Genomic DNA, 23813 nt, shown 5'->3' with positions numbered 1-23813 from the left:
TCAAGGAAATAGCTTAAGAGGAATGATTGCTCTAGACTGAATTCATGATTTAATACAGTCAAATAATCCCATTAGTGCAAATTAAGATAAAAATTAACACTAATAATTCTAATGTTGGAGGCCTCAAAATCTCTTTTGCTGATATGATTTTGGGCAAAAAAACAATAAAAAACAAAGCGCTCCTGTTTTGCATTTCTTTTTTATTTTTTATTAATAAAGTATTCCATCCTCCGAGTCCTTGTAAAATGAAACAATGGCTTTTATCACAATTAGATATATTATAACAATTATAAAATTATAATTATTATAAATATTATAATAATTATAATTTCATAACTGTTATAATATGAATGTTAAGTGAATAGATTGAATCTGTGTTGTAACAATTGCTGCAACATGAATGATAAATGAATATATTTGAATCTGTATTATAATAATTATAAAATCATAATTGTTACACTATGAATATTTTTAAAAGATTAAATATGTATTAGAGTTACAATAATATTTTAAATTAATTCAGGATTTAATATATATAATCAAAGATAATAATACTAAATAGTATATTTGATGGTAGCTATATTATCTTACGAAGGGCCGGTGGAATACGACCCCTTTTGATAAATAAAAATAAAAATGATTTTTTTGTAAAATTTAGAGGCATCTTTTGATTATTTGATTGTCCTATCTATCTCCAAATTACTTGTGCTATAATTTGGAAACGTGTCAAGATAAAATCTCCTCTTTGCACCGATTAGCAAGATCAACGAGATTGATCAAGTAACGAGCAAACACATGGCAAAATTGATTGGGGTTGATTCACGGCATGTTACATGTTGTTAAAGTCAATTGGGCATGCTAGCAAAGTTAATTGTCAACTAATGCTTGATGAGGAAAAAAAATAATTAATCAGGTTGAATAATATTGAGGTTGAATAATATTGAGTCTGGGATGATGAATATGATTTTATGAAAATTTTTCATCGACTATCAGATAAATTAGAAAGTGCTCGTAATGGGTAGTACAAGATGATTCCTTTAGTTGCGTGTCCCATTTAGAGAAAAAATTCTTATAAATTTATCATAATTGGATGAGGAAAATCATTGATAAGGTGGATCGAGGTTGTGAGAGGACTGGGATTAAACAAGGTTGAATGGAGGTCGTTTAGTATCAAAAACAAGTTGAATTTATTAAATAAATGGTAGCAACAGTTGATTACAATCATTACCAACGTCTCTCATATTTCATTCCCAAATTATGTAAAAAAAAATAAATCATAGAATCAATTTATAATCGTTTGTCAAATGACTAGAGATTAAAAAAAAAAAAATCCTAAGAACACATGCTCATCAAAAATTGATTCATATTTTATTATAATAAATTTATCATCCTCTATTCAATTGGACTCCCGTGGAGATAAATTTGATCAAACCCAAAAAAAAAAAAAAAAAAAAAAAAAAAAAAAAAAAAGGCCTTATGGCTTAATTATTACATCTTTCATTGGTTTGGTAAACAACTGTTTTCCTCTTTTCTCACCTTTCTCCGTTTTCTATTCTTCTCTTAGCCTTTCATATCCATCCACTAGGGTAAACTAAGTCTAGAGCATGAGCAAGGTTGGTGGACAAACTAAATCTAAGAATGAGTCAGATTGGTAGGAATTAAGCGGCTCAACATCACGATATTTAAATCTGTCATCCAGCAACTTCATACGATAGGTCCTATGACCATTTTGTGAAAAGAAAAATAAAAAAAATTATAATTAACCAGCGCATAAAGGATTTTTTTTTTCTCTCGATTTTACCGTGATTTGAACTCTTATCCTATGATAGTAATTCTATTCCATACTAACCAACCCATTCCTACTCGGAAACAAAAAGAGAGGATGATACAAACCATAAAATCCTTCAAGGTGACAAAAGGTAAACACGCTCGCCCCCAACATTCCAGGGCCAACACGGATGAGGTAAATCACGGACGGCTACTAGTCTTTGGAATAGTGACTAACACATAAGAGAGACATTTATCTCGACTTTATCGAGATTTGAACCCCAAACCTCATGACGACAACACCTCATGCGCTAGCCACTAGACTCATCCAAAGGGACGCCATAAAGCCCTTCAAAAAAAAAATGATAATCCCAGTTAACCTCATTGACTATCCCTGGGGTGACCGACCCGACCCCACAAAAATTTTCCACCGACCACCAGGATAAATCGGGAAGCACGCGCAGCAATCAACCCAGACGCCCACCATAAAACCCTTCAATTATGACAAAAAAGACGAATACGCTCGTCTCCAGCGTCCCCGCTAACCTGTCCCAAGATCAAAACGGAGGAGATAAATCACGGACCACTATTTACCTTTGGAATAATGACTACCATAAAACCCTTCAATGTGGCAAAAGGCGATTCGCTCGCCCTCAGCGCCCCCGTCAACCCGTTCTTAGACCAACACAGAGGAAGTAAATCACGAGTGACTACTAGCCATTAGTGCTAATGACCAAGACATGGGGAAAGTTATGCTCGGTCACGCCGAATTTCGATCCCAAGACCTCATGTGACAACACCCCATGTCTTAACCATCGCACCGCCCCGAAGAGACCACCATAAAACCCTTCAAGCTTCCTGTGAAGTTGGCTCAATTTGGCTCAATTTGACATTAAATAATTCATGGGCGACAACTATTAGGTCAGCACCATGATCAACTGCTTGCCCTATTTTTTTTATAAGACTATCCATGTTTAGCCTTTCGAACTCCATCTCTACATTTAAATTACAGAACCTACTTTACGTTTGAATCATACACACAAAATTGCAACCACCTCAGTGAATGCATGCGAGATTAAGTTAACCTAATTAAAATACCAAAAAACTGGCATAACTAAAAGGCAAAATAAATAATAATGAAGATTAAAACAACCTACACGACTACGAAAAGTATCTATATCGAGATCACAGTACATACATTACAAGACAAGCAACGACCTCAGGACATCTGTGCAATTGAATATAAAAATATACCAATAATTAACTGAGCCTGATGCTGTGATGCATTGACATAATTGAGGTGAGATCCCACGCAGCCGTCGCTTACCGTCTCACTTCATCCTGTAAGCTAATGTTAAGAGTAAGAAGAACCTGATGCAGCCGGCTGGAACCCCCAATTTTCAGACAGTCTTTCTCCAGCATGGTAAAGCAACAACCGAACTAATACAAAATTGTAACAAGTGACTAAAAACCAGCATCTTTAAAGATGTTGCTGAGGTGAAAATGCAATGTTAGAGAATGGACAGTATGATGGTCAGACACTTGGCTAAGGTGACACCAGTGATCTTGGCATTGTAGTGCGAGTTGTTTTATAGAAGTCAAGCTCCCAAAGTATCCACTCATTCACATTTTATGCGGCTAAGCATTGTGATCTTGTGTGTCAAATGGTTGTGCAAGTCGGATAATGAGTTGATACAGTCAAGTAACCAAAGCATCATGGAAAAAGAAGTTCCATACATGGCAACATGTGCAATTTGAATTCTTCCAACAATGGAAACAAGCTAGACTAATCCATCCTAACATAAACTCTTTTAATTGCAATGGCTTGACGTATTAATTTGAAAGCAAGATGCACAAGAAATTGTTGGGCATCCTAGAAAGGGAACATGCAACCTGCAACAAAATTCTTAATATGACTACCAAGTATACCAAAAGCACATGTAATCTGAGGAGTCATCCTTGATAATACACCAAAAATAAGTTGGTATCAGCCAGAGGTAGGATGGATCAAACTAAGGAATGACTACTCCAATGCTTCTGGAACGTTGTTATAAGATATTGTGATGCTTGCTTAGGGTGTTGGGTGCAGGTTTGTGTGACAAATCTATCCTCGGATGTCTAGCAATAGCCATCAAGGATGGATTAATTTGGTTTCACGGACAGCTTAAGGGAATTGAAATGGAGAACTATGGGCAAACATTCATCTTCCTGAGGCAGATGGCAATTTCAATTTAAGGTTCAAATTATGATATAACAAAAAATAGTCATGATATGCTTTTAAGAATATTAAACATGTGAATTGGTCAAGTGCTTTAATGAGATAAGCATAACACATTTATTCAAGGAAGAGGAAGTCATTAACCATGCAAGTTATTACAAAAATTTAGTTTTTAGGTTAAAAACATAAGGTATCCATAAGGTGCAGATTTTCTTAAAGAATCATTTCTACTAGAGTCTAGTATCACTAACCCCGATCTTATTGCCGTTAGCAGCTAGGACAGGTTAGCTGATCATCAACTATTCAATAAGCATTTTTATCAAATTCCAAAAACACCAACTATCCATATATTACAAAATACACAAAATAATCAATGACATGGTAGATGATGAGCTTACATAATCACCTAAAACAAGTGTGTGAGAAACAAATAAAAAGAGAAAATTCTCTGAAGTACCAAATCTTAAAAATATATACAGTAAAGTAGTTTGTCAGCGATATACTCAGAAAATGATGGAAATGTGATTCTTCTCCTGATCTTAAACATCAGTTGACAATGAATTACCTTTTGAGTAGAAAGCTATTGAGTGCTTGACACCAGGTATAACAATGACCCACCGCATCAACTGATCAACTCTTGCAAACACAGTACGAAAAAAAAAATCAAAAAGTAACAGAATCAAACATGGTCAATATCAATAACTGTTTGATACTAATCCAATCTCAAGAAGCAACGCTTACAATTTTCCAGACAAATGTTGCATATACATGTCTCATAGGGAATTGATCATCCTGTATAAAATTAAATAGCCTACCCTTTAAAGATGCACTTTATAGTTGCGGCCGCAAAAGAAAAGCCGACATGGCTACTGTTTTCATGAGAATAGGAAATAATATCCAGTATCAAGTACCTGCTAAACAGCATCATCAATTGTTGTCTGACACTAACAAAGTTACACAATGTCACGTGAATTTCTCACCAAGGAAGTTACTGAATAAAGTGTCGTTTAGGTATTCTCTGACCAAAGCAACCTTGTGCAGTGTTTTGCATCTGTTGTCTAACCAAATAGGGTAGAAAGGCCGAGGTCACCTAGCTGCAGTTCTTTCTTCCGCTGTTCTGCAAGTGGATCTGGGCTCTTCATTATTCTTCTTTGTCGTCTGAATATTAAATAAGATGACGATCATAGTCAGTTGCATATCGAAATCATAGGGACTTGATCTTAATTTTGTTAAACTTCTTTACATACCGATCTTGAGCATGTTGAGCAGGAAAAGTAGGCATAAAATCTTTTGACTTGGGCAAAGGAACCTCCTGGAACCAGGGATGATTTTGAGCAGCTTCAGCAGTTATTCGCTACATTCACAGCAAACTAATCAATATTGCAAACAGAAAAATAGTACAAATAGAGAATGGAACTTTCTCAATAAAATTTGTTTCAGTATTTACCTTCTCAGGGTCATATGTCAAAAGTCTGTTTAGCAAGTCAAATCCAGCTTCAGAAAGGGTTGGACGTCCGAAAAAGGATGTGGGAGGAAACTTTTCTCGTAGCTTGTTGTACCTGAAAAAGGAAACAATTCACTAAACAAACTAAAATAATCAAGAACACTTCACCTAAGTGCTAGAGCCACCAAAGCAAGCCATAAAGCTTAGGCATGATCAACCATAGCTTGAGGCCTGGAAAAGGATGGTGTTAATAAGAATGAAGCAAGCCAAACAAAAAAATTTGCAGGTCAACCAAACAAAAGAGGAATTAGACAGTTAATACTTACGGTTGCTTGACAAAATTAACTTTAGCACCAGGTAGTTTAGCAATTCCAGGCCATATCTTTTCATTCGGAGTACCAAGTGTCCTAAATATCTGCAAGACAAATACATTAGAGGAGATAAAGAAAAATAAAACTAAAGGACAACTCGATGCACAAAGCTCCCACCAATGTGGGATCAACGGGAAGGGTCTATTGTATGCAGTCTTACCCTACTTTGAAAGAGGTTGTTTCCGAGACTTGAACTCGTGACCTCCAAACGGCAACAACTTTACTGTTGTGCCAAGGTTCCCCTTCAAAGAAACATAAAACTAAGAGCAGAGAAAATTGTTTTAGAAATAAACCTTGTCAAGTTGATCATGTTCAGATTTCCCATTAAATAATGGTTCCTTTGCTAGAAGCTCTGCCATTATACACCCTAAAGACCACATGTCAATAGCAGTGGAATACTCCTTGGCCCCTAGTAGAAGTTCAGGTGCCCTATATCATCACAAAAGATCAAGGATGTTAGGATGTCAAAAAACACAATCTAAAAGCAATGGTGCCACAGATTCCTAAAGAAAGAATACGAAATCATAAAACACACCAGTACACATGATGAACAGGGTATCAAAACACTACATACCTGTACCATAATGTGACCACCAATGGACTGTAAGGTTTCAAAGGACTTCCATATTGGCGAGCCAAACCAAAGTCACATATCTTTAATTCTCCACGATTGTTTAAAAGAAGATTTGATGTCTTCAAATCCCTAAAAGGAAGAATAATTCATACATCAAAAAGAGTATATAAAGAGGAAGATAAACGCAATAAGGAAAAAAAAAACACAAAAAAAGTGGAAACATGGGACTACCTATGGAGTACCCAGTTGTCATGAAGGTAATTGACACCTGAAAACAGCTGCAACATCAAGCATTTTACCTCACTCTGACTAAATGGTTGTTTCATGGTCTCCATCAGTGCCTTCAAATCATGTTCCATGTATTCCATAACCATAAAAATTTTGTCCAGACTGCTACCAACAACAACTTCCTTAACATCCACAACTGAAGGATGATGAAAAGATAACAATACATTTATCTCCCTAAGTGCAGTGAGAGGAAAACCCTCAGTCTCCTTTTCCATTTTGACTTTTTTCAGTGCCACTATCTCCCCTGTCTTTTTATCCTTTGCTCTGTAGACAACCCCATAGGTACCTTCATCTATTTTATTAAGCCTTTCAAACACATCAACACTTCTACAACCCTGCAACATATTTATACATCTTATAGGTGGTTGTGCTGGATCTGGTGTCTCAGACTTCTGGTCCTCATCTTCAGAGTCTGTTTCAGAAATTTGATTGCTAGAACTTCCATTAGACCCAACATGGTCAACATCCATATCATCATTTATTCCCAACTCAGCATCGCCATCATGGTTTTCATGTTCCCTTGAATCAGATAGTTTAGCCAAAGTCACTCCAGAAATTTCTGCCATGTTAACCTCGACTAACTTAGGTGTACCCATTTTCTTGTGCAAATGCTGCCCTGCTGAACCAGACAAAGGGCTACTCTTTTTCCTTTTAGTCACTACGTCCACCTTGAAATTTTCACCTCCATCATCGAAAGAACTGTTTCCATCTGCCCATCTGGAGAAAGAGATACTCTGAGCTGGCATAGGTTCATCTTCAAAATCATCCACCAGATTTTCCTCCTGATTAGTACTTGCCAGAAAGTATTGGGATGGCTCGACAGGGGCAACTGAATCAAAAGGTGACGAACTCTTAGCAGACGGTAAAACATCATCGAGAGAATAAGGCGGAACAAACCCCTGAGGCCGTGGAGGTGGTGGAGGCAGGGTATCATTGTCAATCCTAGTGTTCTTACTGCTAGAAGTGGCAACAGTGGATCGCTTAGTGTCATCTCTATCCCAAATGATTGGAGAGAATTTGCGCTTCTTGCTATCCATCGAGTAATTCTCATTGTCCTGATTCTGTGACACATTCTCCTGGATCTTCGAGATAGGTGCTTGAGCATCATCTGATCCGCTTCCACTGGACAACTCCCCAGTCTCTCGGTCCACGTCTTTCCCCGAGTGACGTTTCATTTTCTGACTGTTCTTGCTTCCCTCACTAGAATTGCTCGAATAGAGGGTGTGATGGGAGCCATTAATCACTTCCTTATTCTTGGTGCCTCTTTGCGCAACCCCAATCCTATCACGCAAATCTTGATCACCCCGTCCTTCGTACCCACGGAGGCCGCCATCATGTAAACGATCCCGGTAATAATCCTTCCTCCCCGATAGCTCTACATCTGCCTCCCGGTCCCAGAACTCAAGATCTCTAAACCCACTATGCCGACCAGCTGCCATAACGCGAGGAAATCCTAAAAATCGGGTATTCACGAAGAAACCCTAAACACAAGAAAAGGGCGACAGCGAAGAGAAAACCTAGAGGGACGAAACACTGAAATTCACCCAACGTCGAAGAAGTATATATCCTGAGAAATCAATATGCAACCTGATTTGGCTCGAATTAATCGGCAGGAAGCGAACACCAACAAGAATCAACGAATCTGCTGACGGAAAACGCCGACTGAAAGGAATCAGCCGGTCGGAGTAGTAGGAGATACTAGGAAGCGCCTTGAAGACAGACCTGATCTTGGCAAGGGAGGAATCCGACGGCTGCCGGCGAAGAGGCAGCGCCTTTGCCGATTGTGAGAGAGAGAGCGAGGAGGAAGCGGTGCTAAATTTATATTGCGGAGGCAGAACGTTTGCTGCGACGCGGAGGCGGCCGCGTAGTATTGCGACAACGAAGCCGGATGCGGGATGGGGGTCGTAAAAATTTTGGTACACTTGATAAAAACACCTAATATATTTACCCACGAAGATATTGGCTATTCATGCGGGACCACCTTGGCCCTACCTTGGGGACAATCTGTGTTGCGGTTATAAATGGCAACAATAGCAAATCGGATCTGAATTCCAACTTGGCTCGGAAGAAATTCTGGTTCTCTTGCGGATCTTGCACCCGATCCGGTAATCCGAAATGATGTGGCTCCGTCAGATTTGGTAATATTTATATTTGAAACAGGAGGCCCAAATTATACAAATCATTTATAATTTTTGAAAAATATATATAAAAAGACGCTTCATCAGATATTCTTATCTCTAAAATATCATTTATTTAACTCTTTTTGACAGCTACTTACACATTTTAATAATTACTTAATATTTTTTATATGTCGTAATTATTATAATAATGTTAAAAAGTAATTAAGGAACAAGTTGACGTTATTATAACACAGTTATGATATGAATTACTAAATAGTTAATTAATTTAAATTAATTTTGATAAAGTTTAGATAGTTTTGACTAAAATAGTAAAAATTATATTAATTATTTTAATAGAATTCAGAATTTAGAATTTAAAAAGATTTTCAAAATTAGGGATTTAGTTTTAACGTGTAAAATCTAGTCGGACTCGATAGTTATTATAATATATAAACTATTCAATGACTACTATAATACATAGAAATTACTCTAATTGTTACAACATAGTAAATAACAAATTAATTATTTTAGTATTCAATATTTAGGATTCAGAATTTAATCATATAGAAATTATTTGATAACTATTACAAGGTATAAAAGTTATTCGATTAAAATCTTAAATCTTAAATCTTAAATTATAAACTCTGAATACTATCCTTTTTACCTACTTAATCAAAATTATTTAAATTTTATCAAAATTATTTAAACAGATTAAAACCATACTCTAATAATATTATATTAAGTATGATATATTATAATAACTATAACTATCCAATGATGCTCTCGGGATAAAATATTGATAAGGCACCTTTTAGTTTTTTTTAAAGGACGGCTGATCGATGATGTTCTTAATTTGGAGCATCTTTGATTTTTGTCCTTTATATTTTTCTTAAAATATAAATATTGAAACCCTTAAAACGTTTTCTATTTTTTTTTTAAAACAAACACACAGTTTAAATATTTTCTTAAACAACTTCTTTATTTTTTAGAAGAACACATTTATTTTTTTTAGTTTAAACTGAGTTATTATATTCCAAAATGAGCTACTTTATTCTGCTGCAAGCTGTTCGACCATGAAATGAGCTTCTTTTAGCTGCAGTTAATTATCCCAAAGGATAGTCATCTGGCTCTTAAACCAATAATACATCTCAGCACAGTATTAAAGAGTTATTTACTATCCAGGTGGAGAGATCAACAACGTAAATTGTATTTATCTGCTAATTAAAGTCTTTGTATATGATTGTGCATTCATTGAAAGCAGAAGAACAGTATGTTTAATTTTTGCTGCTTCCATCAATTGCATAGCAAACAAATTGCAGAGATCCATGGCATTGTGCAGTGTCCTTCATGATGAACTTAATAAATCATTCTGAAAATTGTTCTGATGACCAAGTCAACCTGGAAGAACCATTGTTTTCATTTGGTAACATTTAATTTGTATATTTAATTACTTCTCATGAGGGCAGCAAGTTTCCTCTATGTGGAATTTGATCCTAAAACTTAGATCTAGTTAACTTTGATCAAATAAATCTGTAGATAGTATGTGAAACATCAAACATCACAAAAGCAAGGCAGTGCCAAAATGACTTTCCAGATTAAATTTCAAGAGAATGAGTTTACACATTCAAGCAATTTCATCTCGTCTCCTCTTGCAACTACTGGTTTACCACACTACGCATGTAACTTCTTCTCCTGTGATTCTTGAATCATCATGATATAGCATGAAAAGACTTCATCCTACTCGCCAAAAACAAAAACTGAAACATGAGATTGATACAACTTTTGAGTAATTGAATGAGTTCAGCTGGAATGGCATACACTGTTCAAAGATCTCATCCAGGATACAGAGCTCATCTTGGACTTCAATGACTTCTGCGTCAATCTTTCGTTGTCTTGCGCAGCGAGAATCGAAGCAGCAGCAATGGAGGAAGCTCGATACGCCACTAGATTCATCGCTGCATTGATCGACAACAAAGGTAAAGATTCACTGACAGGAGAAGCCACAATTGTTTGGCTCACTAACCTTCAATGTTTTCGAAGATGAGCTCAATGGCCTTCCACTCCATTGCCTTGGACGAACAATGATTGAGGTAGGAGAAAGGTGTGACCCTGCTCATCCTCCACTCCAAGGTGCTCAAGACCAGAAGCTCCATCCTCTGCACCGCTTTGCCGTCGAACCAGTAGTTCTCGGTTTGGAACTCTGTCAAAGACAAGCCTTGGCGCTCCTCCATCTTCACGGCCAAGGACAAGCAAGCCACCGAGAGCAATTGAATCTTCCAGCGTTTACCTTTCTGCCAATGAATCCATGAATAAACAATCATATTTCACAGCGAGCTAGCCATTGGAGGAAGCTCGATATTGATTCAGTGCAGCACTGCAGCAGCACTTACAGTGAGATCGATAGTTCGATGCGTGAAGTGGTCGAAGTAGCTCAAGGCAACGTAAGCTGTTCTCGAGCAGAGTCCGAAGAAGGCCTTCATCTTCATAATCCATCGAACCACATCCGGCCGAGCGGATTCCATGGAAGAGGAATCAAGCTTTGGATGCAAGAAGCAGCTTTCTCTCCTCAGCAACGACCCTATGTATTCGTCGTCTGTTTCCAAAGTTACAGAGAATGGAGAAACCATGAAGCTCGAGTCTGCCATTGTCGAGGAGCTCTCGAGGTCAAAGAACGAGAGACAAAAGCTTCTCTAAAGCTCCAATTTGCTGTAGTCTTCTGCGCAGTCATTCTTTAAGCATAGATGCATTGTGCATTGGAGAAAAAGATTAAAATAGTTATGTCAACTATACGAGCACAATAAATGGCTAGAGAAAACTAATCATTTAGAACTGCTACTCTGTTACTTATAGTACAAAAAAAAAACATCTCCGTCGTCCTAATATTAAGCGGTTGCCTAGTGGTCAAACTCGTTAGAATTAAGTTCCTTTATGTATTGCACGGTTCAAACTTACCTCATTTTCTCTCTTGTAATTGAATCTCTTGATCTCGCCACATGCTTCAAGCCTTCAATAGTTAATGCAAGGAATCTCAAGTGATGAGCTTTAATTGTCCTACAAGCAGAAAATCAATTAGAAGGTGATTTGGCTTATGATTTTATTGGTGCAGAAATGTCCTTGCTTTGCTTGCCTGTAAATTTTGGCGTTGAAAACCACAAGTGGAGTGCACAAGCAACTTTAAGCCCACAAAGTAGGGTTTGATTTTTGACAGTGGCTTGGCTAAGGGAAGAGGAGGCAAAGCTTGTCGCCGGAGTTAAGGGGATAATCTAAATTGAAATTTTAGAAACAACTCGTGTTTATCGATTGAGATGGTTTGAACTGATAATCTCAAACTTCAGTTTGGGCTAATGATCTGCTTCTTTGTCCAAGCGATATTCCCATATAGGAAGACTGCAACCCCAGCCTGAGTGAGTTGTCATGAGTAGGAAGACTACTCCGAGTGCCGCGGAATCCGAGTGACTCCAGTGCTTCCCAAGTCCTAGTGGAAAACTGAGTTGGGACACCGAGTTTTCGAGCTACTGAATACTGAATTGGGGTGCCAAGTGCTTCAGTAGGGGTGTAAATGAGCCAAGCCGCTCGTGAGTTATTCGGAGCTCGATTCGATAAAAGCTCGTTTGAGTTCGTTTAACGAGGCTCGTTAAGATAAACAAACCAAGCTCAAGCTTCACAATATTCGGTCGTTAGCTCGTGAACATATTCATTAAGCTCATGAATCAACTTTTAAATAAAAAAATAATAGTTTTGATATTGAATTTATATATTTTACATTCTACTTATGAAAAACATAGATAAATATATTAAGCTTATTTATTATAATAAAATTATAAATTTTAACCAGAATATTATAATTTTTTTAAAATATATAATTTAGTTTTTAATGAATATTTAAATTTATAATTTATATTTATTAAACTTGTTTAGGCTCGATAAGAGCTTGAATAAACTCGTGAGCCATGAATATATTGGTTAAATAAAGCTTGAGCTCGGCTCGATTATAAATGAGCCAAACTCAAACATTCAAGAATTCGGCTCGGCTCGACTCGATTACACCCCTAAGTGCTTGACTTGCCGAGTCGCTGAGTCGGTCGAGATGTCAAGCTGCCGAGTCAGCCAAGTGCTGCCGACTAGGGACGTAAGTCGCTTGAATAGGTCGTTGAGTACCCCCGAGTGCTATTGAGTCGGTCGAGTCAGGACTTCAAGTCATCCGATTGCCTAGTTCGAATGGGTCACCTAATCGAGAAAAGAAGATATTGAGGTCTATGGTTTCCTTAAAACAAATTCAGTACTTTGAGCTTACAACGGACATTTATTTCTAGTATACAATGACAAACCACAATCACCATCTAACACGGGTTAATCGCTACGCGAAATAAGCTTGTATCCAAATGTTATCACGAGGAGATTGCCGAACAGAGTGCATGACATAGGGAATTTCTTTTTTCCTTCTTATCTGCTTCCGGCTTATGGTCACAAAAGCTCCTATCCTTAGCTGTGTTGAATTACTCGTCTATTCAATACCTCCGTTTCAATGTTTGTAATACATTATAAATTAATTTCATCATCATGAAACTTCAGTAAAAACAAATACACAATGAAATCTCTCTCATCCACCTATCTTGTTTCAAATTTCCAATAGAGCCTAAATTAGATACAGTCTTCATAGTGCAAAAAGGCAAATACACCTCCGGACCATTACGAGAGAAGTAAATCACAATAGTTGAGAGGTAATGTGGATGGAAGGATGAGTTATATCAGGGTATAAAGATTTACGCCCTGTCAATCTCAGGATTCAACACTGTTAGTGTAAATTCTACCATCTTGAGCAAACATTTACAGTTTCAATTGCCTAGCTATAAGCATCTGCAAACTAATTAACGATGAGTCGAGCATTAATGGCATCAAGTCATTGTCTATTTTGAAATCAGTTCCATGTACGAAATGGTGGATGCCAGATCCAGCAGCCCTTGTGTTCCTCTCCTTGTTTGTCGGCATGAGATAATATCAGCCAATCAGCTGCTACTTGAATTGCAATAAAGGACCTTCTTCAGCTTCTTATAGTAATGGATTTTGAAGGCCTGCTTATGTCATTGCAAAAGAGGAAGATGTGAATGCCTATGTCGTCAAATAGAGAACTAGCTAGTGATAAATTGCTTTGCTTAGTGAAGTATTACAATAAATCATCACTACAAAAATTTCCTGGTTAACCAACTAAATTTTCTATCAGAAATTCATTGCTTTATTCGCTTCCTTTCAAAATTCCAACGGAAAAATATTTGTTGGGATATTATTTGTCGGAATGTGAGTTTCTGACGGAAATCAAAATTCCGTCGGTATTTTTTCGACAGAATAAATATTCCGTCGTACGCATCGTCGGGAACACTATTTATCGCAACCAAGATTATCAACGGAAACAATATTTTTATCGGTAATTATCGACGGAAATACTATTTCTGTCGGTAATCAAAAGTCAGAATTATCGACGGAAATATTGTTTTTGTCGGTATTCCGTTGGTAAACATAAAATAAAATGGACATATTTATCTTCGGGATCTACTGTATTTATAATTTACATATCTTTATAAAATCATCACAGGCGATGACATTTCATACATATAGACATCATATTTTATAATACATACATATAATCGCATTTTATACATCCTAACAATCCATACATATAATCATATTTTACATATTATAACAATCCATATATACAAAGAAACTAACACAATTGTAACAATTCATATATCACAAATAAACAAATAGTATTGTGGATAGAAAAATAAATATAAATAAACATAATCTAAACAAAATACAAACACAATAATAGAAATAAATATCCATATATAAATCTAAATGTACATAATCAAATATATAAATCTATACCCTGATAACAAATAGTCTAACCAAAACTAGTAATATAAAATCTTGCAAAAAGTAAAATACAATAGATTATAATCAGATTGATGTATAATTCAAAATGTTACATATATGTATAATGAATTTTACATGTAATAAAGAAGATACTTGGATAGAAAGAAGATGATGATGATCGTGATTAATATGTAAACCTTGACACCTGAAACATATAATAATGTAATATTTAGAAATGAGTAGATTAGAATTTAAAAATCAAATATATTTTGTATGATTTATGTATGATAAATAAAAAATTAAATTGTAGTTGAACAAACATAAAAAAAAGTTAATCATCACGGTCTAATATAATGGGTCTCAAGTCTTTTGTAACTCAAAACCATGTGGTGTCTGGGTGTGGGCGAAATTAGCCATGATCGCTCGCATACGGGCAAAGAGAGCTTCATTATCCACATCATGTGCAACTTTGATCCGATCTTCCTCGACTCTCCTCTACTCCTCAGCAGTCCTCCTCTACTCCTCAGTGGCCCTCCACTAGTTCATAAAGGTCATCCTCTCATCCATTGACTTCAGTTGAGTGCACAGTTCTTTATTTTCACATTTTAAACACTGCATCTCAGTAGAAGAAGAGGAACTAGCACGAGCCATAGGAGTCTTCAAACGATCAAATGTCACTTTGGCCTGGGAGCCAAGGCCGTAGAGGGTGGAGTTTTTTGTTCTTCCACCAACAACATCATAATATATCGCATTTAGTGCGCCAGTGGATAAACTGTGACTCCCCCCTCTGATGGTAGCTGAGAGGCTTGAGTCACTCTTTCTATCATTTGCTCCTATATGGAAAAATATAATATTGATTAATATCCAATTTTATTACAATTACTAAAGTTAATCAAGATAGAAATGAATAAATGTAATAAAGTTAATAATCTTATGTATAGGGTCAGGAATCGAGAATCGACAAATAACTTATCTTTCTTCTTGTGGGCCTTTAGAAAGACCTCCATACATGTGAGCTGTCGAGCAAGATCATGCTAATGTATATACAAATAATTTGGGACATGATTATATAAGTTTGGTAATAAATACAAAATTTGTTAGAAAGTATAACTTTAAATTAAACTCACCAAATTCATAGCACGCTCAACAATAGATTTTGATCCTGATGTATATCGAGCGGCTCTGGTGTTTGGGCCACTTGGCTCTGTATTTTTATTAGATCGAGCTTTTTCAACATTTTCTTGCCACCTTTCAGCTACCTTACTTGCACCCATTGATGGATCTTATAAATATAGTTAATGTTCATACAAGTTGGAAAAGAAGGTAATTTTAAGACAATTAAGATATCAAGCAAAATAATTAAACGAATGATAAATATTTGATTAGAGAAGTCAACTTACTTTATGTATAATTTGACCTCTTCACAGTTTAAGAGTATGTATGTGCTTGCAGTATGATATTCTTCTTGAGTTAACCACTTAGAAAGCGATGTACCCATTAGCTTACTAGGAAACTTAAAAATAGAAAGTATTGATGGGTCTATCAACTGAGAAGGATTATCAGAATTTCTAGGATACTTGCGATGTCTTATTTGCACACTATCAGAGCAAAAAGCAGATGCTTCTTCAACCAGATAAGCATTACATATTGACACCTCAACTCTTGCTTTGTTACGAACATTATTCTTTAATTTCTTAAAAACTGTTCGAATGGATACATCAATCCATACTTCACAGGATCTACTATTTGTGCACTGTATGATAAATATATTGGTAGATGTTCTATTAAATTAAAGAAATTGGGTGGAAATATGCATTTCAACTTAAATAATATGAGAAAAATGTCTATTTCTAGCCAGAGCATATCATCTATCATAATACACCTCACTATCAATTCTCTAAAAAATAAACTTAATTCTGTGAGTGTTTGCCAAACATTATAAGGAAGTAAATCATTGAAAGCTACTGGAATAAGTCTTTGTATGAATACATGACAATCATGACTCTTCATTCCAAACATCTTTAACCTATTTGTATCCATGAATCGAGACATATTTGAGTCATACTCATCAGGAAATTTCATTTCTTTCAACCAATTACATAAAGCTTGCTTACCATCTTTGTCCAATGTATAACTAAGTCTTTAGAAATCTATTGGTTGCTTCATCCTAATGTAACTCTAGTCTGTTGACTAGTTCTTTTAATTCCTCACGTGATTTTACAGTATCTTTAGTTCTTCCAAGCACATTCATTATAGTGTTGAAGATATTATCAAATTTTTTTTCTCAATATGCATGACATCTAAATTATGTCAAATAAGTAGATACTTCTAATATGACAACTCCCAAAAAATATTTATTTTCTTTCAACCATACTTGCACATCCTAACAATGTATTTATTTAACTCATCGGAACCAGGTTAAGATACTGGTAGAAATTTATATCTGTCTATTTGTTCAATGATTTCTTCACTTGAAGTATAGACTATTGGAGGAGGTTTTCTGATTACAACATTCTTTAGATTTCTTTTTGTTTCTTTTGAAAGGGTGATCAACAAGTAAAAATTTATGGTGATTATTAAATCAAGATACCTTTCCACTACAAGGTAATGAAAATGCATCATAATCTGTCATACAGTGTGGACATGCTAATTTACCAGCTGTACTCCATCCTGATAACATTGAGTATGTTGGAAAATCACTAATCATCTATAATAATACAGCATGTAATCTAAAATTAATTTTACTTGCAACATCATAAGTGACTGATCCTATATTCCATAATTCATTCAACTCGGCAACCAAAGGTTGCAAAAAAACATCAATTTTCTCTTTGGGATTGGTTGGACTAGGAATTAGCACAATAAGGAACATACTTGCATCTTTCATGCACATCTACGATAGTAAATGATATGATATTAATATAACTGGCCAAGATGAATATTATTGTCCTGATTGACCAAATGGCTGAAATCCATTTGTGGAAAATCCCAATATGACATTACGTGGTTTCATTGCAAAGGAGGGAAATAGAGATCAAGATGTTTCCAAACAGGATAATGACAAGGATGACACATAATGCCTCCTTCGTGCTCATGTTCATGATGTCACATCATGTGGCAAGCTGAGCGGGAGATGTATACAAGCGTTGAAGTTTAGCAGTTAAAGGAAAGTAATACATCACTTTCTAAGCAATATTTTTCCTTTTCTTCCCTGGTATGTGAGTACGATGCTTATAATGAGGGCAGGTACACATTTTTTATTCAATCAAATCATTATCTTCATTCTAAAATATCATGTAGTTATTTATACAATAATCAATCTTCTCTGCTGACAAACTTAAACCTCTAACCAATTGCTTTATACTGTAAAAACTATCAGTCATTATGTTATCAACAGAAAACAACTTTGACATCAATTGACATATGTCATCATAACATCTTTCTGAAAAATAATGTTCTATTTTCATATTTAATAACCTTGCAGTAGCTGATAGTTGAAAATGACCAGAGGGAATATCTTCTCACACTTCTCTTTAACTAGCATTTAATATTTCATATAGTTATTGATATTCAGATGTTGATATTTCATCTATATTAAAATAATCAACTGCAGCATTCATTTTATCATGAACCATTGATTACATTGGAACATCATTCGTTGATGATTTATGTACAGTAAAAATTTTGCCAGATGATGAACCACCAGAAGACCTATTGGTTCATACAAATAGGGTTCTTTATGATAGTACCAATTGTAGTAATTTGGCACAAAACTATTTTTACATATATATGTACTTTCACGATATCTTCATCATGAAAGGCTCTATTTCTACACTTCGAATGATTACACAGATACTGTAACTCGATACCATTCATATATTCTGGATGACTCTTAGCAAAGTTCACAAACTTTTCAACTTCAGTAATAAAATCATCTCTAATAAATCTATTTCCTAATCGATTTTACATCCAAGCTTTGTTCATAGACATTGTCACCTAATGAGAATATAATTTAAAACATCATTAAACTTGTTCAATTTGATTTAAGCTTAAATAAAGAAATCAAATAGAAAATAGGAATTAAGAAAACTTTAGTTCTTTCAGATGATATTAAATATTCTCATCCATTTGAAATTTCAATAGAACACTTGTCCTAGGGTGCTCACAATTAGTTACATCCCTTACATAAGCATGTGTATCTCTAAATTGGTTAATATATCGAGAACTATGTAACTTAATCACTTAATATGTTTAATACTCGTATTATTAAAATCAAGATATCAACTATCTAAAGTATAAATTTACACAAACATAATAATTACCATAAAAAATAACAATCACCATAAAACATATATGTATTATTAATCTACAAATCGCCATTAAGATATCAAATATTTAATATAGCATATATATAAATATATTTTAAAGAAATTATACATGAAGAGAGTAGTTTAATCAGAAAAAAAACAACAGATGCAGTACACTATAAAATAAAAAATAGCTAAAATTAAATAGAAATAATCACAATAAAAATTTAAGTAAAATTAGTTAGAAATTTAACAAAAGGCTAATGATTGTACAAGCTCCTGGCCGCGATCTAGCGGCCGAGCACGTGGCCGACCACATCTAACAGGTGGTGGCCGACCACGCTACCAATAGGTGGTGGCCAACAACTGGCAGCCAGTAGCCAACAGCCTGCCTCTAACACTTGGCTGGAGGCTTGCACAGTCGCTAGCACGTGGCTAGTGGGTTACACAACAACCAGTACTCGGCTAGTGGCTAAAAACAGCGCTAGCCACGTGCTAGAGGTCAGACACACTGCCAACCAATTGTTGGCGGGTGGAAATGTCGCCGCGTCTGTCGATGTGTACACAGGCAGGCGCCGAAGATTGGGAAAAGAGGTAAAAAAACTAAGGGAAGAAAATTACCTAGAGAAAACGCCGCCGGAGAGAAGTCACATCGCCGAAGAGAAACACGTGCGCACAAGAGGAAGGAAGGGCACAAATGCCTTAATAATTTTGGGATTCCCTACAGAATCTTATTCCCGTCAGGAATTACCGACGGAATATAGAATTCCGTCAGGGATTCCCAATAGAAATAGGGTTTCGTCAGGAATCCCGAAAAAAAATTGATTTATGAAGGAAATTAATTTCCATCGGTAATATCAAATAAATACCGACGGAATAATATTCCGTCGGTATATTCTGTCGGTAAACCAAGAACTTTTTGTAGTGTATGAAGGTTCGTATTAAGGTATAATGAAGAGGGTAGTATAACAATTATCTTACGGGCTGATGGGAAATAAAAATCGAGAAGAAGACAAGGACAGAAAACTGTCCTCTTCCAGATTTTTTCAAAAAAAGAAAATTTTATTTAATAACTAAGAATAATTTCTCATACAGCTAAACATATATGTTTATATAAACTCTAAATTTTAAGACTCAAATAAAGGAAAGAAACCCTAATATATAAACTATAATTCCTAACTTGTAAAGAAAGAAAAGAAATTCTAAAAGAAAAAAAAACTATTAACAGATTCACAATCTTAAAATATGTTGCTCCTCTTTGCTCTTCATTTTTGTGAAGTATATGTAAATAAAACATGGCGTAGAGAAATTCAATTCCAGCCACATCTCTAATGGTGATCGCTATGGTTATCGTGGGGTGAAGCCCCTATTGTGCTCCACTAGCTGTAGGGGTCCTGTCTGCAATGTTCTTTGGCATCGCGGTGAAGGCTGGAGGAGGATCCAATGGCGTTCCTATTGTCGAATTGGAGGAACCAAAGAGGGCGGATTGAATCATGTAGAGGTTCTCAAACGGCTTTATGTAGAGTTTGGAATTTCTTCCATTGCTTGATCTAACTTCATTGACAACTTTATCGACTTCATCATAGTTATACACTGGATCATTAGTGCTTTGGTCTTGTCTCCAATATTTTTCTCAATTAACAAATTATTGTCATCATTCTCTTTAATTTCTTATGGATCAAATTCATCCTCTAAATTATCTTTGAATTCATCCAAGTCCTCCCAGGTGTCAAAGCTATCATCCTCTATGGAGAAACCTAATCATCCTTATAATGAAATTTGAGTGTAACCAATGGAAAGAAAGTGACCTTTCATCTTCTTCTTTATCTTCTCTCAATTCTTGATCTTGGTCTTGCCTTGCTGGTTTCGTGAGTGTCGCAAGTGCTCCCACCATGCCGATACTTGACCTCTAAGCTTGAAAGCAACCAATTTTACTTTCATATAATTGAGAACTTCCTCATAATAAAAAATACTCTCTACTTCATTGATTCAATCAACGAAACCCTCTATTAGTAATGTACCAGAAAATATGGACATATTAATTTGAAAACCCAGGTCTCCATAAGGTCATTCTTACCATAGCATTCCTGGTATGTAGTCTGCTGGTGATAAGGGTTCTCAAAGGTAAACTCAGATCCACGATTTGATATCTCACGATGTTCAAGATTTCATGTCACTAGTACGCTAGGTTAAATCTATGACTTGCCTCTATAAATTTTCAATCTCATCTTGGATGCTAAGACCATGGTGCCAGACTTTCTCAACTTGAACCTACCTGGCACAACCACTATCACGACCATGACAACCTTCCATTGGATTTGACGATTGACTTCCTCAATCAAAACTTGCCAGCTTTGATACCAACTAACACCGAGCAGGATAGTAATCATTCTTCGGACTGACAAAAGTGAAAATTGAGAAGAAGACAAGAAGAGAAAATCACTATCCTCTAATTGTTTTCGAAAAAATAAAATTTTATTTAATAACTAAGGATAATTCCTCAAACAGTTAAACATATGTTTATATAAATTCTTAACCTTAAGACCCAAATAAAAGAAAGAAATCCATATAATTCCTAATTTATAAAGAAAGAAAAAATTATTAACATACTCATAATCCTAAAAATTCTAAAAAAACTCAAAATCTTAAAAATATAAAAGATAGAAATTACCAAATATACCTAAAATACCAAAACCCTAAAAAATTATTAAAAAATAATTAATTAAAAATAATTAAAAATGCAACAAATCCTCCTACATCAAACCTTCACATAGCTTGTTCATGAAGTCTCCCTTGAGGAATAATCCGGGTGTAACATATGATTTGGTAATATTCTGATCAAATACTATAGATGATCAAGTCACCAATCAATGAAGGGATTGACATGTTTGCTCATTAGATATCGTCAGTAATCCTGTCCAGAATTTGAGTTAGACAAACCACCGAGTGAGGTGGATGGAATGTTGACTGAATCATGATGTCCTGGAGATGTTGACCAAGTCATCAGAAGTCCTCTGGTCAAAGCTACCTGTAGCCAACAAGCAGATTGACTCGGTCCCTAGTACCACGATCCTTGAGGCAGATCTAATGAATATATAAGTAACAAACTAAGACATAAAATAATGAAATATGTATAGAATATGAACGGAGAACGTACCCTGGCCCAAGGGGCGCCCTCGGGTGGATCAGTGAGCTGGTCGAGACGATGGTTGAGTTGTTGTGACCCGGAAGAGTAGATGACTGAGTCAGATGTAGAGTTGGATCTGATGCTGGTTGGGACGCTGGTCGAGTTGTCATGACCCAGAAGAGTAGATGAATGAGCCGGATGTAGAGCTGGATCTGACGACACCTAGTCGAGCGCAACTTGGATCCGGAAGACAACATACAGGCCGAGAGATAGGGCAGGATATGACATAGGCACGCAGGCCAAGATAGGAACAATGACACGTAAGCCAAACCATGGTAGACGAGCTGGAATGAGATAACGACACAAAGGCTGAAACACAACAGGTGCACGACAACTAGGACTCGGAGGCCCGATTGATAGCGAAAGCACACAACAACACAGATTGAGAGTCGGACCAACGACTTGGAAGGCGAGAATGTCGAGTGGTCGGATCTGACGACGGGGGTGCCGACAGCAATGCATGTGCCAGCATGCCGAGAAAAGAGAGGTGACGCTGGCTTGCTGGCGTGCCCCTGAGGAGACAACAATAATGTTAGAGGCCACATAGAAGTTGTGGCGTTGTGTGGCGGGAGGTGGCTGCGGCACTGTGGGTTGTCGATGGTGTGTAGGACTGTAAACGAGCCGAGCCGAGCTTTGGGGTGTTCAAGCTTGTTTGATAAGATAACCGAGCTGAGCTGAGCCGAACTTAAAATGAACTAAGCTTTTGAAATGAGTGTTCAAGCTTGGCTTGGTTTATTTTTTATGAGCTTGAGCTTATTTGAAGCTTGGCTTGAGCTTGGTTCGTTTAGATGTTATCAAGCTCTCAATTCAAGCTTGACTTGAGCTTGGTTTGAGCTTGGTTCGTTTAGATGTTATCAAGCTCTCAATTCAAGCTTGTTTGATTATTTAAAACTTTTAATTGTTTAATTGGTTATTAAGATTGATAATTTAAATTTATTTATATATTTTATTTTATTTTATTATTTATTTAGCATATTGAAAAGAGTTTTATTAATAAATATAGTTCGTGAACATTGTTCATGAACGTTGTTCACGAATGTTGTTCACGAACATTAACGAGTTGAACACATATGTGTTCAAGTTTGTTTGTTTAGCTTAACAAGCTGTTCAAGCTTGTTTGTTTAATTAATCTTATGTATATTGAACGAGCATAAACAAGCTCTTACCAAGCCGAACATCAAGCTTGTTCATGAACGCTTGGTTCATTTACAACCCTAACGGTGTGGAGGTCTGCCAGAGGCAGCGTGTGGGCTGTCGGACGCATGACAGGGGCCGACGCTTAGCCGTTGAAGGAGAGGCAACCGGTGTGGGAGGCAGTTGGTGTTAGAGATCAGCGAGAGGGGAGTCGACTGCGAGATAAAGGCGGTGTCAAGTGTTCTGATGGCCGTGGCAATGGTAGCGGTAGCATGAGGTGGAGAAGGAGAAGAGGGGACGACCTACAACAGAGGCGGTCGAGTGAACGATGATGAGGGCAATGGACTGTCGGCGTGCCGACGAGCTCAAGAGGAGGTCGGTGCAGGTGACACCGAAGGCCTCCTATGGTTGCAACGGTGCTCTACGATGACGTCGACCTAGAGAGGGAGGTGCAGTGTGCGCGAGGAGTCGAAGGAGGCGTCGGCGGGCATGGCTGCGGTGGCCACTGGGGAGAGGAAGAGATGGTAGCTGG

The 23813-nt window shown here is 36.4% G+C and overlaps 2 protein-coding genes across 13 annotated transcripts; both read right to left on the bottom strand.

Moving 5' to 3' along the window:
- Nucleotides 1-2856: 2856 nt before the first annotated feature.
- On the bottom strand, nt 2857-8480 carry LOC122015567 (cyclin-dependent kinase G-2-like). 12 transcript variants are annotated; one of them, XR_006120931.1, is made up of 10 exons: nt 6606-8475; nt 6375-6503; nt 6094-6229; nt 5756-5844; nt 5433-5544; nt 5233-5339; nt 4897-5143; nt 4727-4777; nt 4551-4621; nt 2857-3207 (listed from the first exon to the last, which is right to left on the bottom strand). XR_006120931.1 is itself a non-coding variant. In XM_042572541.1 (8 exons), the coding sequence occupies exons 2-8, from the start codon at nt 7835-7837 to the stop codon at nt 5044-5046; spliced, it is 1905 nt and encodes a 634-aa protein (XP_042428475.1). In that variant the 5' UTR covers nt 7838-8094; nt 8180-8473; the 3' UTR covers nt 4672-5043. The 12 variants fall into 12 exon arrangements, 3 of the variants coding, with proteins under 3 accessions (XP_042428475.1, XP_042428476.1, XP_042428474.1); XR_006120932.1 differs by having other exon boundaries at nt 4551-4611; XR_006120933.1 differs by having other exon boundaries at nt 2857-3108; nt 4551-4611.
- Nucleotides 8481-10453: 1973 nt separating this feature from the next.
- On the bottom strand, nt 10454-11427 carry LOC122013610 (cyclin-D5-3-like). Its single transcript, XM_042569863.1, has 4 exons — nt 11173-11427; nt 10806-11073; nt 10601-10737; nt 10454-10519 (listed from the first exon to the last, which is right to left on the bottom strand). The coding sequence occupies exons 1-4, from the start codon at nt 11425-11427 to the stop codon at nt 10454-10456; spliced, it is 726 nt and encodes a 241-aa protein (XP_042425797.1).
- Nucleotides 11428-23813: the final 12386 nt, after the last annotated feature.

Source organism: Zingiber officinale, chromosome 8B (assembly GCF_018446385.1).
Source record: "Zingiber officinale cultivar Zhangliang chromosome 8B, Zo_v1.1, whole genome shotgun sequence".
Lineage (NCBI taxonomy): Eukaryota > Viridiplantae > Streptophyta > Magnoliopsida > Zingiberales > Zingiberaceae > Zingiber > Zingiber officinale.
This window is presented reverse-complemented; position numbering and strand designations above follow the sequence as displayed.

Bases quoted from the DNA above. Each gene is read 5' to 3' on its own strand.
- LOC122013610 (XM_042569863.1), bottom strand. From the start codon at position 11,427: ATGGCAGACTCGAGCTTCATGGTTTCTCCATTCTCTGTAACTTTGGAA. The intron at 11,074-11,172 runs GTAAGTGCTGCT...ATTCATTGGCAG, and splicing joins ATCGAACTATCGATCTCACT to AAAGGTAAACGCTGGAAGAT. The intron at 10,738-10,805 runs GTTAGTGAGCCA...CGATCAATGCAG, and splicing joins CATCTTCGAAAACATTGAAG to CGATGAATCTAGTGGCGTAT.
- LOC122015567 (XM_042572540.1), bottom strand. From the start codon at position 8,101: ATGGCAGCTGGTCGGCATAGTGGGTTTAGAGATCTTGAGTTCTGGGAC. The intron at 5,845-6,093 runs GTTTATTTCTAA...TTTGTCTTGCAG, and splicing joins AACATGATCAACTTGACAAG to ATATTTAGGACACTTGGTAC. The intron at 5,144-5,232 runs GTATGTAAAGAA...TTTAATATTCAG, and splicing joins GCTCAACATGCTCAAGATCG to ACGACAAAGAAGAATAATGA.